This window comes from Calypte anna, chromosome 4A (genome assembly GCF_003957555.1).
Source record: "Calypte anna isolate BGI_N300 chromosome 4A, bCalAnn1_v1.p, whole genome shotgun sequence".
Lineage (NCBI taxonomy): Eukaryota > Metazoa > Chordata > Aves > Apodiformes > Trochilidae > Calypte > Calypte anna.
The window spans coordinates 34,814,852-34,832,775 of NC_044248.1; the positions used below are offsets into that span (position 1 = coordinate 34,814,852).

The following is a 17,924-nucleotide window of genomic DNA, read 5'->3' on the forward strand; positions in this document are numbered from 1 at the left end:
ACCATCTCTCTTGGTAGTAACTTGAATGTGGAGTGACTTAAACTGGTTATGAAACTGCAAACTAAATCTTAAAAAAACTTATCCTTGTATTTAATAAGCATAATTGGTTTTTTAAAACTTGGCCACTCTTAAAATCTGGAAGTTGTGATCTGATGCTGTATGTTCTCCATTTCATTTGTGGTGGATTGCTAAGGGCTCTGCTTATGCCCTCACCTATTGCTCTGGCAGTATATTTTAACTCTCTCAAACCTTTTGTTTCTTTTCTTTAAATAGCTTCTCGGAGCTCTAGCCATAGCGAACAGCAGAGGGATAGAAGGTATGATGCTGTAATTTATATTGCAATATTATTACTGCAGAACTTGTTAAATTGTGTCACAATATTACTTTTTATACTTCTCTCACCTAGGTTTTGTTTCTTTGTTTGTTTTTAATTCTTTGTCTTCAGTGTGTTTAAAAAGAAATTAAACTTGGAATAAAATAAAAATACTGTGATTCTTAAGCACAAAGTATATTAAGAGTTCGAGGATGTTTCTCATCAACTTTTGTATGTGCCCTGAAAAAAAAGAATGCAACCAGCCATCAAACCTCTGCAGAACTGTTTTGCATGATCTCTTCACAGTGAAAATTAAACGTGCTTTGAGGCCTCTTTCTAGTTTCTTCAAGAGCAGTGAGGATAGAGGTCACCAGCCTGGGTAGCTCCTGGGTCTGTCATTATTTTAGGTGTGAAGGAGCTGTAGCTTTCTTTTTAAAATTCTTTTTACAATAGTTTTTGAAGTTACACTTCTGCAGGTTGTTTTTTTTCAGAGATTTCTGTAGCAGAAATCTACTCAGAAAACTCACTTCTCAGTGTGTATGTTGTGTGAGGCTCTGGGGACCATGGTGTGGGAACGTGGGCCATCACTGCAGGTTCTGCTCTAGAGCAGGTGTTACAGTGATGGAACAGGGGTATGACCTGCAGGTCCTTAAGTGTCTCAGAAATCCCTGTTGTACTAGATGCTGCAAGCAAATAGGCCCTGTCCCAAAGGCCTCATGAGGCTTGCTCTGCCCCACTTTAGCACAGTGGGAGGTTTCCCAAGAGGTCTGAGGATAGATGAGCTTTTAGGTAGCCAGCCAGAAGCAGTTTTAAGGATCCCACTGTTTTCACATTGCAGCAGGCTGAGGGCAAACACATGATTAGTTCTCATTATCCCGTGAAGACTAAGACTTCCTCCATCTAATTGAGTTACCCTTGTGTTTAAGTACTTACAGCATGTAAATTATTTCACTGAAGCCAATAAACCTACTTTTTGGCTTAGGCATTTAATTAGGTCGTTTGAATGGAAGCCTAAGTGCTTGTTAGAAAGGTCAGGTAAGCTACTTTGAGATCATGGAAAAACATCTTTGGTTAAATCAAAAAGACCTGAACTATTTTAATTTCCCATGCTGAGAAAACCTGGGTCTTCTATACTTAAAAAAACTATTTTAAAGTGTTTTAGGTAATTATTCCTCTTTCCCTTCCTTTTCAGGCGTCCCGAAATTACAATAGTTGCTGCTGAACCCCTCCGGCCATCCTCTTGGTTTCCTGGTGCAAGCCCTGTTGTTCCTCAGGGATTAGGATTCCCTTCTGCTTCGTGTCATGCTCAGTGGAGGAGAAATGAGCATATTCCAACTGAGGTGAGTGTGAATTTACAAGGGGTGTGTTTGAGTTACAAAAGTAAAAAGTATGTTAGGTTAGACAGGAAGAGTTTTTGCTTGCTTAAACTTTCATCACATAGAATAAAAGACTATGACAGTGTTCTTTTTCTCTGCTTATGTTAATTTAGTGGTTTTTAATTTATATGTTTTAAAAAAATTATTACATCTGGATCTACGTTAATATTTATCCCTGTTTTGTAGCTTCCACCATCATATGAGCAAGTGATAAAAGAAATCAATCAAGTGCAAGTCAATACAACAAATAACAATAATGCTGCTGCTCCTAGACATACCACTACTTCTGCAACACAAACTGACTTTCCAGAGGAATTAATCAGCCATTTGCCAGGAAGTAATGTAAAAACGAGTGTGCCTACACACTGGGACTCTGCAGGCTATCCAGGTGAGGCTTTTTTGGATTTCTCATTGATCAAAACCTTACTGTCTTCTGCAGATGTTCTTTACTACTGGTCTGTGTAGCATTTAATATGAATAATAGTTAAATTTATTTGCATGATTGCTGCACATAAATTCCTGTAAGAACCCTACCTTCTGAAGAGCTACCATTGCATTCATGATCAGACTAGAATTACATCTTGAAACTTTTGCTTGATTCAGCCATAATGGCAATTGCTTTAGGTCCAGAGCTCAGGTGCCCCATTAGAGCAGCATCAGTGTTGCACATTCAGATTGAACAGTGTGTGAAAAAAGCTGGGAAATTCACTTTACTGTTCTTTGGTCTCAATGTTGCTTGCATACCCTTCTTGCTGCAAGCTAACTAGTAGTTTTGAACTCACAGCTTATGTTTTTAGGAAGAGGTCTGCAGTTTCACAAGCAGCAGTAAATTCCCAATGTAGATCATCATGTTTACCATTTCAGTGGCTGACAAAAAATAAAGTGTTCTGCAAGAGGTAACTGAAACCTTTTTTTTCCTGTTAGCAGGGCAGACTCCGCTTAAACCTCCTAGGCCTTCTGCATCTCTCCTGAATAGGTCTCCTTCAGCAAATGAGAATCCCTTAATAGTCTTTGAAATTTCTGAGGGTCAGAGGTGCCAAGAAAATCCCAATGCTGTCATATGTCCTGTGCCAAAGCCAAGATCAAGAAGCAATCTCAGGCCTGTGGTCAAAAATACTGAAAGTAAGATAGATGATGGAGAAGAAGTGAACCAGTCTACCACAAAAAGGGGGCAACCTCCAATTCAGCAGTCACCTCTCTTAGATGATAGTTTGCTAGACAATCACTTGGCAATGGACAGCATGAGTACAGAAAAGAGCCAAAATAGTATTGTTTCAAGGATCAAAGTTTTTGAATCCCAAGGAACTAATGAAACCTCAGGATTATCAAAGAAGCCAGAAATTGCCCCTCGTTCATTCGCCCCAGGACCTGTTATTGCAAAGAAGCCTGTAGTTGCTCCAAAGCCAGGGGTAAGCAGAATTTCAGGAGACTGGGATGCATGGACAGAAAGCAAATCAACACCTTCCAAGGAATTGCAGCCTCAACCTGAAGTAGCTGGGAGCGGTGTTGGAATCAAACCTGAACGGCCACAGAAGCCCAAACCTGGCCTTGTTAAAAGTAGCAGTAGTGATTTTCTTGATTCAAGGAGTGGATCAGTTGCAGAGAACAGCAATGGACAAAAGAAATTTCCTGTTCCTGCTCCAAGGCCTTTCATTCCTAAAAAATCACATTATGCAGAAAATCCGGCCCTTTCTTTGGCCTCACTAAAACCAATTGCTGCTCTGCCACGGGCTTCTCTACCTGCCCAAGAAAAAGTTTTTAAGCCTCTGGGGGAATTGTCACCTGCAGCCAACTCCTCAGCACCTGCTTTGCAAAATAAACTAGATGTGGAAGGAGATCTGATCAGTTTTGATGATGATGTTTTGCCCCTAAGTCCAGCTGGTGCAGTTACAGATAGCATCAGTTCTGAAGCAGCAGCAGGTAAGCAGAAATTTTTCCAAACTGGTATTGTGGTTGTTACTTGCAGGTGTATGATCCTTTGTGAGTTATGTCTACCTGTCTTGAAGGGGTGTATGTGTGTAAATGGAATTCTCAGTTTTCTGTTATGTCAAGATCCCCATGAAATTACTTGGATTTTGAGGCTCAGAAGGTTTTAAGCCTATATAAATATCAGAGCATGCCTGCTGGATTTATTATGTGATTATTAAAATAATGATAGAGGACTTGATGTTATATGCTACATGTCACCTCCAGAATCTATCATAATTCTCTCAGGGGAACCTTTGATATGTTATCTATTGCTTTCTAATCTGATTAATTTGTCTGAGTGCCTGAAGTTCTGTAGTGGAAACCTAGTCATCTAGAGAAGTAGCAATGTTTTTTGCACTTAGTGAGAACTGTGATCAAACATAGTGGAATACTTTGTCCACCTCACCAGTTCCCACTTGTCTTATCTTTTTTATCTTTATGTCTTGTCTTATCATGTGACTATATACTTGTTACACAACTTTTTTTCTAATAAGTGAAAATAATTATTGCATAGAGTTAATAAAAGGGGGTATGTCATACAGAATGCTTAAGGGACTATAGTTTTTAATGCCTTTTTAAACATCTTTTATCACTAAGCACTGAAGCTTTCTGTGAAGAGCAGCTTAGATACTGTGTAGTTGTCACAGTAAATGATTGTTGACAAACGTGATTTCTTCATAGTTGGGGGTTATGCCATTAGAGGAAGTCCTGATTTGTTACTGTTTCTCCTCTCAGTTGGCTTCGAAACCCCACAGCAGATGTAAAAAGTCCCTTGAAGCACTGAACTGTTAAGATAGGGATGCATGGATATAGAGATCACAGAGGAGCTTAAGAGAGCAGTGAAATAAGGCAACAGAAGATCCTTCAGGAGTGATGATTAACTAAACGTGGACTGAAGTCTGTTTTTTCTTGAACTGGCAGATTCTGGGAGCATTTCAAAAGCTGTATGGAGCCTGGAAGGGGGGAGGAATGCAGTGTGGCTAGAAAGGCATTTCATACTTGGGTCAAGGAAGTGTAAGACTGAGTGTCTGGCTGGGAATGAAGTCGTGATCATCATGACTGGAGACATGGAACAGCCACTCTGTGTGTGATGGTTTTAAAAGAAAAGTTAGAAGCATGAGAGATAACTCTTGTTTTCCATGCATTTAGGGTAAAATCTGTAGTTTCAGTCATTTTATATTGCTTAATGGATGCAACAAACAGAGGGAAAATTTAACTGTTCTAAGTAGTAGTCAAAAAAAGAGAATACTTACATTCTGAAAGTGCATAAGAAGGAAAATTATATTTTGGCTATATACACTAAAGACTTCCTTTCCCCCAACCTGAAAAAAATAAATAAAATTAATTCTTCTGTTTAGTCAGAGGTTGAGTGATCCCAAATAAAAATCAACCGAAAGAAACAGCTTTCATGATGAAGTGGTAAGAATGTCAGTTTTCATTTTTCTGGTTGGTGTCCCAGGGGTTATTCTTCATTTAATAAAGAAGAAAATACTTTCCTTGCTCATGGTTAAGAATGGAATTATTCAGATTAGAGTTTTCTGACTTCCTCTGGAGTTACCTGTCCATGATTTTATTAGTTCAATATAATGGCATCTCTGCTGCAGCCCTTTCCACCTATTAGAGAAGAAGGTCTTGGCAGCATTATCACTGTTACTACACTGTAAAATTAGGATTTATTCCAGACTTTTGTAGGCACTTGTGAGCTCCAGAGCATATCCTATATCCCTGATTACTAATGCTGTGCTATGTCTTGACAAAGCATCCACAAGAATGGATTTTTCTGAAAAATGAGGCAGCATGGAGCTCCAACATTAGCTGTTTCCTGTATTCCCACAGGAACATCTTAGGATTTGCTAGATGAATCCACAGTAAAATGTTTTGTAGAGGCAGGAAGAAAAGCTCTAGTCTTGCTCCCAGTTCCCCAGACCTTTGGATTTCCTACATGTATGTCATTGTCATTACTTAGCAAAATGACAGCGCTCTGCTTGTTGTTATGGCAACCCTAGAAAAGGAAGGAAGACTTTATACAGTGGTGTTTGAAACTAATCACCAACAGCTTGTTTGTCAAAGAGCACTGATATATCACAGATTACAGTATTCACAAATCTTACTTTTTTTTTTTTTCTGATACTGCACAAACATATCTGGTACTCAGACTAATATAAACAGTGCTGGATGGATTGATCACTGCTACTCCTAACACCCAGTGCCAAAAGAAGAAGGTGAAGTGTTCAGGTGGTGGTGGGGAGGACACAGAAGTTGGAGTGAGCATGTGAATGATAAGTTGAAATGCACAAAACAAATTTCAGGTCTCCACAGTGATTTAGTTGACTGATGGAAGTCATCAGCTTGCTCCAACAGGAAGCTCTCATCTCCACAGTAGTGAAAGATATTTGGATATATGTATTTTCTAAGCTCAACTGTTGGCAACAAACCAGCCTATAATTTCACCAGTTTAACTGTCAGTATTTACCTGGTAGTTTAAGTACCAGTGCTAGCTGGGTGATTTTCTTTCAAGTTGATCTCAGGCACTCCCATGGGTTTCATCAGTGTCTGACAACATCTCCAACAGCACAGCTGTAAGTAGAGTGAACTTGGTCTTATCCAAACATTACTGATTTTATCTCTGTCCAACCTACATGAAGACAGAGAAACCATTCCTTTGGTGCAAACAGGTACTCCATGTGCCACCAAGATCCCTTTTAAAGCTTTCAGCATCCATTCTGCCAGTTGAAGTCTGTAGGAGCTCTTTGAAAGCTCAGCAGCTGTGAGTTTCAGAGGTGAACTGTGACAGGACCCAGCATCCAGCTTGTGTGTCTCTGATGCTGGCCCAAAGGAAGTGCTAGGGAGGAGTTAGGAATGACAGATCTGTAGAACTGTTCCTTTCACCAGCAGCCAAAACTGATGCCAGTTTTAAGTGGCATAATTTTGGACTCAGAAACTAATGTTCAAAGCCATTTGGATCCTTGTGAAACTACTTCTGTTCAGTTCAGTCATTTAGAATGTGAAGACATCTGCTTGGGACTCTACATTTTGAGGTGCTAATGCTCCAAAGGCAGTGGTGATATTTTGGGCAATCTAGGGTATTTTTACATAGCAGGGATTTGTGCTGCTCCTGAAGGTTAAAAGTTTTGATAATTGGTCATGTGGGCTCTTTTCTCATTAACCCATTTGTACAAAGGCTTGGAAATTAAATCCTAGTGCAAGCTAAACAGAGTGTAAATTCCAAGGCTTCAGAAGATCCATGATTTTACCCATAATTTGTATTAGTAGCAAAGTTTATGCATCTAGTGTGCCTGCTTGCTAAAGGTTCTAAGAATGTATGTTTTGGACAAAGACAAAATAACAGTGCATTTAAAGCATACACTTCAATTAAAACTAGAAGGTGATCTTGCTAGAATGTTTTCATTCCTTTACCTGTGTGGAGAGTTACTCTTCTCTCTCATCTTTCTCTCTCTTAAGCAGGAAATAATTCACTTATTGCTCTATGCCTGGTATACCAAAACCAAATGCTTTGAAAAGTAGTTTAGAAATAGCCTAACTTTACCAGCAGGAGACAGATTTTTTATTTTTTTTTTATAGCTTCATTATGTATTTTAGTTCTGACAGTAATACAATTACTGAATGTCCTAATTGTTTTATCAGTCTGTCTACTTCATTGCAGTATAAAAGTTCATTTCTGCCTCTGTGTCCAAAAAAACCCCAACCAAACCAGGGCTACTATCCATTTATGAGTGGCATGAATGGGGAATTTGTGTGACATTGTTGTCAATTAAAAAAAAAATGCTGCTTGAGTAATTCCAAATTTGTCTTCTGCGGGGAGATTGCCCAGCTGCTTGTTTTTAATTTCTTCCTCAGGAAGGAAAAAGAAAAAAAGAACTGAAATATTTCTAATTAGTAGATTAGTCCAGACATATCTTCAAAATAATGCAGCTTTTCCTAGGGTTTAGCTGTGTTAATTCTGATGGCTCTTGTTGGATATCTCATAGTTTTCTTTTGTACTTCATGCTAAAAGTATCATGCCCAGAAAAGAGAGAGCTATCTCATCCATTTTAATCTGCTCTTTGCCTTAAACCTCTGATGAAAGAAGCTTACCTGAAAAAGTCCTACTGTGGCATGGAGTAGTGGAGGTATGGATCTGTGCTGTGTTCTATTGAGTTTGCTGCAAAATTGGCAATCTCCAGCAGAAGTGGTAAAAAGCATCCATAACTCTTCAGATAATACAGATATTTTCTTAGTAAGTATAAATTGTAGCCTTCAGGGATCTTGGAAGTGACTTCTATCACAGGAGAGAGCCTTATATATAGTTTCAGGCTATATAACAGATGAGGAGCTCTTTAGGTTATCAAGCGGAAACTAATTTGTGTTTGTGTATAGAACTGAGCTCCAATTCTATAGATGCTGTTAAATGGTAACACACAAGTGACAATACTCTTACTGTCTTCTCTGATTATTAAATGTTTATTTTACAATAACACTTAAAATGCAGTTATCCTTTGATCAGAAGATTGTTAAAGAGCAACAAAATCTGTATTTTAAAAAGTGTTTATAAGTAATGATGTGTTTATAAATAAACAACATAAGTTCCCTTCCCCTTCACATTTTCATTAAAAAGATTTTGTATCCTCTACTGCTTTCCATCACCAATCCTCTGCTTTGGAGATGTTTGCCTGGTTATAGAATCATATAGAATCATAGATTAGGCTGGGTTGGAAGGGACCTCAGAGATCATCGAGTCCAACCCTTGATCAACTACCGCCACTGTCACCAGACTATGGCACTGAGTGCCATATCGAGTCACTTTTGAAATGTCTCCAGGGACGAAGAGTCCACCACCTCCCCAGGCAGCCCGTTCCAATGTCTGATCACCCTTTCCATGAAAAAATTCTTTCTAATATCCAATCTGAACTTCCCCTGGCACAATTTAAGACCATGCCCTTTTGTCTTACTGAGAGTTGCCTGGGAAAAGAGACCAACCCCCGCCTGGCTCCATCCTCCTTTCAGGGAGTTGTAGAGAGTGATGAGGTCTCCCCTGAGCCTCCTCTTCTTCAGGCTGAACAGCCCCAGCTCCCTCAGCCTCTCCTCATAGGAGACTTGAATTTCTTGCCAATGAACAAACATCCATTTATCTGCCAAGAGTGGACAAGGCTGTGTTTCTTCATTTCCAGGGTAATCTGGGGGGTTGTTTTTTGTCACCCCCTCTATGTCCAAATAGCCTTTGGCCTCCACTTCTTGAAATTGGACCAGGTTATGCTACTTTCTAACACATGACCTTGTGGATGACCTGTTCTGGGCAGGAGGTTGAATTAGAGACCTCCTGATGAAGGCTCTTGCAATCTGAGCTGTCCTAGTCTTACTTTACTAGGAAAACAAATTAGTGATGCAGGAATAGCCTCCCAGCTCTCACACAGTAACTTATGCTGGTATAAGCAGTCCTTTTTGTGCCAAAGGCAGTGGAATTACTGTAATCTTAACTAGTATAAGCTAGTTAGCAGTGAACCAAACTGCTGTTCTTTTAGCTGCACACAGGTACAAAGTGTGGGCATTCCTGCAGTTTTAGAGAGAAGTGGTAAAAGCTCAGCAAAGGTCCATTTATATCTGTCCCTGTGTATGATGTAGCACTGTAGCTTTCCACCCCATAAATGCTTGTATTGCCTTTAAGTGTTACAATAGCCCAAGACATTTTTGCTGTTCTAGTAGTCATTTTATTTTATCTGCTCTCCAGCCTCCTAGCACTGTGGATGAGGTATTTCATTGCTCAGTTAAGGATATCTTGCATTATCAACAATTTTTTTCCTATACTTTCCAGAGAGTATTGAGCTCTCCATAATTCTTTGACTTCGTGCACTTTTACTGTACAGATGGCTAAGGCCCCTTCTGCAAACTCCACACATATCCTCTAAATATACTTCATTCTTTGTCTTGGACTCATTCCTCAGAACTGGTGATCACTGGCCTTGAGTTACCTTCATTTTTGTGATAATCCATCAGATGCAAGCAGTAAACAGAGAGCAATGCCTAAAACCCATTCAAGTTGTTTACTACATTTTCTGTTTTGAGTAGCAATAAATGTTGCTGGATAAATTCTTCTCATCCTGAAATCATTGCACAGCTCTTTTTAAAATTCTTGTTAATTTGTGAGAAGTTTAAATTTTTGTTTTGGCATCTGGGCATAATCCTTCTGTGAGGAAAGATAATCCTAATGATAAAGCTTTCTGAAATGACAATGTGCTTGCTCCAGTGTTGTGTGCTTTTGATAGAGCAGCATAAGCAGGTGTAGAAATAAAACTAATTCTTTGGCCACCACATTGGAACAGCCACTTATATGTAAAGGCTGTAACACATAAAAGATTTTTCCAGCCTGCTCAAGTAGCTGTTTGACTACTGTGCCATATCAAGTAAGGCAAATCTCATTGGTGCAATGAACTAGAAATCTTTGAATGAAGCAGGACCACACTGTCTGTTCATAGCTCTACCAAAATAACCAGGAAATAACCACGAAAAACCTCTGTGTGGACTGCAAGAAAAAAATAATCCTAGAATTCTATGGCAGCACTTTTTTTTTGTCTCTGCTTCAGTTTTAAGTCTGAAATTGTACTAAGTCTACTCCTGAGTACTGTATTCTTTTTATTTGACTGACCTGGTCTATTCCAGTGTCAGGAGAATGCTGAGAAGCCTGAGTTTCACTTGAGCTTACTTTCAGATTATGTACAGATTGCATCATTACATCCTGAAAAAGCTTGCATCCCATTCTCTTTTTCGTTTTTTCCTTTTTTTAATTTCTCAGCCTATTGAAATACATAGTCATGACTAGAGCATGGCAATTATCCATACAGAAGGAGGTGCAAATTGCATATTTTGAGAAAGATGGTGTAGACTGTGTTATTTTCTCTGGGTCAGAAATGCTGTTGGTAAAATCAGTGAACTGTTAATTTCCATGATGAAAAGTACTAGGGAAAACTGAGATTGGGAAAATCACAGAATTTAGATGGGATAGCTGTTTAGTGATATGTTTATTTATAGATGTAAACAGGTTGAGATTTAGAACATCTGAGTGAACATCAGACTTGTGGTTGCAGAATTTCACAGTGTTTCTTGAGCATGGGCCCCATTCCACTTTGGATGTCATCTGTCAGATTTCTACTGAATCTTGAGCTATATTACTAGGAGGGCCATGTTATTGAAAATCTTCCCCTAAATATGGGTTAAGTGTGTTTCCACGGTGTGAACCTTGCCTTTAAAAGATGATTTAGATTTTTTACATTAAATACTTAAAATAGATACAATTGCATACTTTTGTAGTGGCAAGAATTGTAACATCAGCATCAACACCTTTCCTGCTCTGTTTTTCTCGTGTCCCAAGCATCCTTCTTGCAGGACTGGGCATCTTCACAACAGCTACTACTATTTGGAGCTTTCAGTTTCCCACATCTGATTTATTTGGAGATTCCCCTTATTGCTGCTGAGGTATCTGCTACTGCCTTACTGCCACCTACTTAAAGTCTACCAATAAAAGTTTCAGAGAAAATACCCATCTGTCCTGCTCACATGTGTAAACCTAGTGTTTGTTCTGTAACATCCTATTTTTTTATTTTAAACAAGGGTGGTGAGAGTGGGAGGAAAAAAGCTGCCTCTCCTAAATTGGTAAAAGGAAGAGATTATATACAGTATATTTGAATACACAGACTTCATTTGTCTTTCCTGTAAACAAGCACAGTAATATATGTTATCACATAAAGATTTGGAACAGAAACTGTAGAAAAGAAAGACTAAGGAAGACACAGGCTTTAAGCATCATTGCAGAAGTTTTGTAAAAAAAAAAAGGCATCAGTAGAAGTCTTTTCACATGTGCTATGAAAAATGCCCTGCAGATTAATTTCCTTGAGCTGAGAAGCTTTAAGTGAGTATATTAACAATTCTATTTTCACACCTCCCTTGAATTACACTCAAATGATGCTCAGTTGTTGCTAAACAACGTAAAAATTTGGTATGTTGTCAGTCCCACTGCACAAAGCAGCACAGTCATTTACTCAGCCAATTTCTGCTGCAAACCAACCACTGGGGAATAGAGTAACTCAGACAAGTTAATGAGTTTTAGACTAATTATGAGGTGACAACAGTATAATTAAACATAAGATAATGAGTGAAAAACTAAGGTTCATCAAATGGTTTTCTGAGCCTTAGGAATTACTTTTTGCAGACTTAAAAATGACTTCTCAGATTTATTGATTTAGAAACCTCTGTCAACTGTTGAATGGTCAAAAAAACCTTTTCTACACATAGCAATGAGTAACAGCTGACAAGCAGTAATTTTGTACAATTTGGCATGTCCCATACCTTTAGAAGAACACAGATGTGTTATTATTTTGGGTGGTTAGAGCATTTCCTCTTGGTCTCCTAATGTCTGTATTTTGCATAAGATGGAGGCTTTGGAAAATTATTTCTTCATTGTTCATGCAGAACTTCCTTAACCTCTGCAGAACCTTACCTTGAGAGGTGCCCTTTGTGCCTGCATGTTTGCCACAGCCCAGCTGGATGAAGGAGCCCATGGCAGTGCTCCTCACCCTCCCTCTTCTCTCCCCCTCTTTCCAGATCCCTGCTGGGCCAGTGCAGCTTTGAGGCCATGCTGCCTCACCAAGGTCACTCCTCAAATCTGTCACAGTTACCAGATAACCACAAGAGTGAAGAAAGCACCATTTTAAATTTGGTTTTTCAGCTGCACTGAGGCCACTTTAAACACCAGAATGAATTAAGATTAAATAATTTTTTTTTTTTTTTTAAATGCAGTTCAAGTGTTGGCATTGTGGGTAGCATACGTAAGTATAAAAGAATAAAAGGAAAGTATGACTGCAAACTTGCTCCAAGAGTGGGATTTTTGTTTCCTCTAAGACCACACTTGTGCCCCTCTTACAGTCTGTGTTTTCAAGTCCTCTAGAAAAACCCTTGCTCTGATGCTCTGATGTAAACATTTCACTGGTTAGTGCTAATCCAAACTTAAATAAGATGTTGGTTTTACCCTTACTTTCTAAGGGTAAAAGGCACAGCCTCTGAATGGGCCATTATGGTTGGGCCAGTGTCTGTGTGCACAATGTGATGGAGCCATATTCTGTCTAGATGGTAGCAGAGCTTATTTTAACTATTTTAACCATAGCCTGTGTACCTTTAACTGTAGACAAACAGTTGACCTGTTGTCATCCTTTTTACCTGAAGTGTACACTCAAAGCTGTCGTAGAAGGACCACACCAACAGAGGGAATCAATGTGCTTTGATTCTGTCATTAAAATGTGACATGAAGGTCACAAGCCTGCAGGCAGGTCAGTGTCCTGGCTTTGAGAGAGGCTGTGGCGTGACACAGCTGCAAGGAGAGCCTTGAGCAAGGAGTTGGTGGGAGGTGGAAACCTGACAAGGAGTGAGTGTGCACAGACCCTGGGGCAAGGTGACCCTACTGCTGCTCCATCTGTGTGCCAGAAGCAAGGGTTGGCAGTGGGAGAGCCTGGTGTGCTGTAATCCAGCAGCTCAGCATTACACAGGGTTTTCTTTTCTCTCTTGGATATTTCTTTGGGCCTGGTTTTGGTGAAAAAAAAACCAAAAAACCAAAAATAAACAAACCTAAAAAATGTCACAGAATCAGCCAGGTTGGAAAGGGCCTCTGGGATCATCAAGTCCAACCCTTAATCCACTACTGCTGTGGTTCCCAGACCATGGCACTGAGTGCCACATCAGTCTCTTCTTAAAAGCCTCCAGGGATGGAGAATCCACCACCTCCCTGGGCAGCCCATTCCAATGTGCTGGTTTTTTTCCCCTCACTCTAAAAAAATGCCAGATCTTTTTAAATTAAAATTCTCCAAGGTTTTTAATGAGGTTGTTTGTTAATAAACACAGAATTTCTGGATTTTAAAAAAAAACTTACAGATATTCCCAGGCACAGGCTTAGTGTCTTGATAAATTGCATGGTGGTGAACTATCCAAAAGTATCTGCAAGAAATCATGGCTTCATATTACATAATTTTAAAATTGTTTTTTGTATGTGCTGAAAATATAACTTGGCAAATATGGGGCTTCTAACTTTGTTCAGAAAGTGTGGCAGTAGTTTTGGGAAAGAGTATTTTTTATATAAAAGTCTTGAAGAATTTAAAGAGAGGCCCTGAATGCTACCTCTCTGAGACTGACACTCCATAAATAACATTTCATTGAGCTACACAACTTAAAGGCCACCAGAGAAGCTCAGACTCAGTTGTTGGGGATATGAATGTGAGTCGTTGAGAATTCATTGTCGGGGGTGTTTCTCCAGTTTTTACTTTACACGTTTACGATGCCTTTTAAGTGTTGCCATTTTACTGCAGGTTTTGGTAAAGTCAGAGAAAAAAAGTAGCAGTAACAGAGAAGAGGTCTCAATGAAGTATAGCACTTTGACACCAAGGTGTACTTGAGAAACAACCTATTGATTTGCATTTTATTTGTGTACAAGTATTTTTACAGCTGCCATCTACATGCTCCTACGTCCCCATGCCTATTAATAAGGGACCAGTGCTTAAGTTTGTGAAGCACAGAAAACATTGCTCCTGTCTTTTTGATGGAGTGCTAGGGCAGGCTTGTGGAGAAATGAGTGATACAGGCAAGGGCAGAGCTCAGGCACAACTTCCAGTCCATGCAATCAGGTTTATAATCAACAAAATTATGCTGAATCTTCCAGGGAATTAGTTGCTCTACCACAAGGACATTTCATAATCAGTAATATTTAAATGCTTTGTTTTGTTTTGCTTTGTTTTGTGTCTGTAGGCATTTTATCTACTGCAGTGCTGATTGCTTAGCTTTGGCAAGATTTTATTGATTAAAACTTTTTAGCTAATGTATTCACAGCTATGTCTGCATATTAGAGAAACTGCTTTGCAAATGTTTCCCTAAAGTCCTTCTGATTTCAGGTCCTTATTATCAAGCTATACAGTTCCTCTTGTTCAGTGGTTTATATAATCCCAGAAGGCATCTAGAGCATGTTAAGTCAACTATGAATGCAGATGTTAAGAAAAGATACATTATTTACAAAGAGCTGAGTATGCTGTTTGCATCTGCCCATTTTATGTATTTTTTATTACTTTATTTGTTGTGAAATATAAATGTCCTAAATAGTAAAAGCAATACCCAGTGAGATTTGTGTTCAACAAGTAAATACTAAGCATGTTCTTTTTTTTTTTTCCTTTTAGATCCATTTCAGTTCTTCCCCAAAAGTGAACCTGCAAAGGAACAGACATCTCAACCAGCTTCAGCCCGTAAACCCACTCTAATCCGAATCCCAGCTAAGCCTGGGAAATGTAAGTTCTTATCCCAAATTGTCTGAGAAATCTCTTATCAGGAAATTATTTTAACTGGAACTTGCTATTTCCTAACCAAGTTGCTCTTTACTAGCTGTATTAGCTACCAAAGGAATCCCATGGTACAGTCTGACAAGACAGAAGAGCCAACCTAAGGGCTGTGGTGAGAGGGGAAAATAGCTGGGAGTCCTGTTCCCCTCTCTCTGCCTCCTGGGTACCTTGTGTGGCTCCCTCCCTTCTGTTAAGTTTGGTGTCCCTCACACCTTATGGAGCTAATGTATATCAGAGAGTAGATGGTGTAGGGCAGGGATCCTAAAGGTTGGCAGTACAGAGCTGAAGGAGAGCCTTGCAGCAGCAGCAAGCTTGTTTGTTTTGTCAGTAAACCACATTACTGATCTGTACCTTTGGTCAAATTGCCTTCTCTTCTGGTATCAGCTTAAGATATTTGGCCCCCACTTGTCACAGGAACAGCATCAGTGTATTAAGCTGCTTCAAACACATCTTAGTTGGGATGTAAGCATAGTTTTCACAGCTTGCATCAAAAATTCCCTTGACCCTTGTTAGATGTGGATCTACAAATCTATGTATGGGCACTTAAGCTATACTGTTTTGGTAGCAGTTAAGGAAGTTAAAAAAGGCATGTAGGAACTTGGATGCAAAAACCTGATGGGTTCAATTTTGTGTCAAGGTCTTGACTATAGTTTTCTGACTGTTACTGTATCCCTAATGCCTTCCACCTCTAATCCTTCACAGCTTTACAAATGGCACTGACAGTATCTCAGAGTGGAAATTTATCAGAGAGCCACAAGGTCTTTGTTTTGATCTTTGTATGCTGGAGTACATACTTGCTTCTGTGTATCTTTATACTCAAAAGATTAGGGAGAAAAGTCAGATGATAGCTCTTAAAAGCTGCATTTCAAAATCATGTTTCACTGCACTGAGTAGCTGCAGAGCCAGCTTGTAGCAACCTGATGTCCAGATGGCTTTTCTCATTAGACTTTTTCTCATTATGTCCCCTGTTCCCTTCTCCCACCACCACCACCACCATCCCAGTACTAAATTACTAGGTTTTCTTCTCCTCTGCATGTGTAAGAAATGAAGTGGAAATAATTAAAATGCAGAGAAGACTGAAGATACATCTATGAGGAAAATTCTTTCTGTTAATTACCTGATCATAAATAAAAGTGGGGTTTTTTTAATTTGGAAGAATATGTTTACAGACTTCTGTGTAGAACCCAAGAGATAATTTTCTCCACAAAGGAAATAGTAACTTCCGTGGAAAAAAAAAAAAAGAAAAAAGAAAAAGAAAAAAAAATAAAAATAAAAAAAGCAACAAATTATTTTTTTTTCCTGTTTTTTCCTGAGCTGGATTCTCTTGTGAACTTGTAGATAACTGGTCCCTTGCTGCTCTCTAGTGGTAATTCAGCTTTCCACAGGAGACTGCTGGTCATACTGTACTTAGTTACAGTTGTCAAGGGTGTGTGAAAGTCTGCTTTATGGGAGGCTGAGGCTGGAAGATTAATGCAAAGTGAGGAAGAGGGGAATGTTCCAAGAAAGCAGAGTAACCTTTTCTAAGATAGGAGCTGCTGCAGAAATGTAAGCTGCTTATTGTTAAAAAATGAGAAAAATACAACTAGGTCAAAGTACAACAAAGATATAGTAGGGTTCACAATCAAAAAAGTAAAAATCCCAATAAACAAACAGAAAACCCCTACTCAGCACTACCAAAAAAGGGGACAGAGCTGGATGCTTGGGAATTTGAACTCCAGTGTTTAGCATTACCTTTTTTGTTGAGCTGTGTTTAGAAATGAAGCAATTAAACTTCCACTTCAGTTACTGTACGAAAGGGATTTACCCTTGAACTGATCAATTTTTAAGCATCACGCCAGGGTTTTATATCAGAATAATGCAACTGAGGTGGTAAAAACAAACAACACTCCTTCCTATTTGTTATTTCACAATTGAGAGTACTTTTCATTAAATGAGCAACTGAAAGTTTTTGTTTTGATAGAATCTCTTCTCTTTTTTCTCATCAGCCTATAAATGTCCAGGCTATCTATGCAAATTTTAATGTAACTCCAAAGCTGGCAGCAAGACAGAAGAGCTTAAGTGTCTGACATTCTTTGTATGAAATTAACTTTTCTTGGCACACGTATACATTGTAAAATAGATGGCAAGGTTCTGAAATATAAAGACAAAATGATTGGAAAATACACTGATGAAACTTCTTCAAGTGTTTCCCAGGTTTCAGTGGCAGAGATGTTGAAAGCAAATACCATTTAATTATCAGTTTTTCCTGTTCTTTATTGAGATTGAGGACATCATCACAAGAGCCATACTGTTGCTCTAGTTCCTTAAAGACTACTGGGACCTTCCAACTCTGTTTTCTTTATGTCAAACTAAATTTTGTAGCAGACAACAGTTTCTTTTCTTGCCTTTACCTTTCTGGAGATTCTTCCATCCAAGTCTCCTGATCCTTCAGGGTTACTTGAAATAACCCTCAGCTGTTTTCCAGCCTGAAGGAAATTCCAGGAGCTGACAGCTGAAAAAAAGTGAGCCAGTTTAGAAATGTAGCTGAGAGATGTTGATGATGTTTCAGGGTATCCAGTAATGAGTCTGACATTCCCAGGGGTAGAAACTCTTCTACTCGTCTAATATTATATCAACAAGTATTTCAGCTGAAACCCTGAAACCCTAGAATAACTTGCTGGTGTCCTGAGAGTAAAGTGAAGATCCATTATGCAGGATGGGAAGTATTTCTGAAGTCAGCCTCAGAATTGCAATGTTCCCTTCATGTTCCTTATCTCTTTACAAGTCTTTAAGTGGTCCTGTCCATTGGCTGCTCTGCCTTGGAGAAAGGCACTTGCATTCACAAAAAAATGCCCCAAACCATGGTGGATTCCCTAACCTATTGTTGGTCCATGTCAAGAAGTTAATAAGACTTTAATTTGGGAACTT

The 17,924-nt window shown here is 39.0% G+C and overlaps 1 protein-coding gene across 3 annotated transcripts in view; it reads left to right on the top strand.

The window, feature by feature from the left end:
• The window catches only part of SH3D19 (SH3 domain containing 19), an 83,584-nt gene that overhangs the window by 46,089 nt on the left and 19,571 nt on the right, over positions 1–17,924 (top strand). For 2 of the 3 annotated variants that reach the window (XM_030450032.1, XM_030450034.1), the window contains 5 exons: positions 274–316; positions 1,506–1,653; positions 1,876–2,077; positions 2,614–3,609; positions 14,859–14,966. In XM_030450032.1, the coding sequence (XP_030305892.1) occupies positions 274–316; positions 1,506–1,653; positions 1,876–2,077; positions 2,614–3,609; positions 14,859–14,966 (1,497 nt within the window). The remainder of the gene's footprint in view (positions 1–273; positions 317–1,505; positions 1,654–1,875; positions 2,078–2,613; positions 3,610–14,858; positions 14,967–17,924) is intronic. The other variant, XM_030450033.1, reaches the window with a different exon arrangement.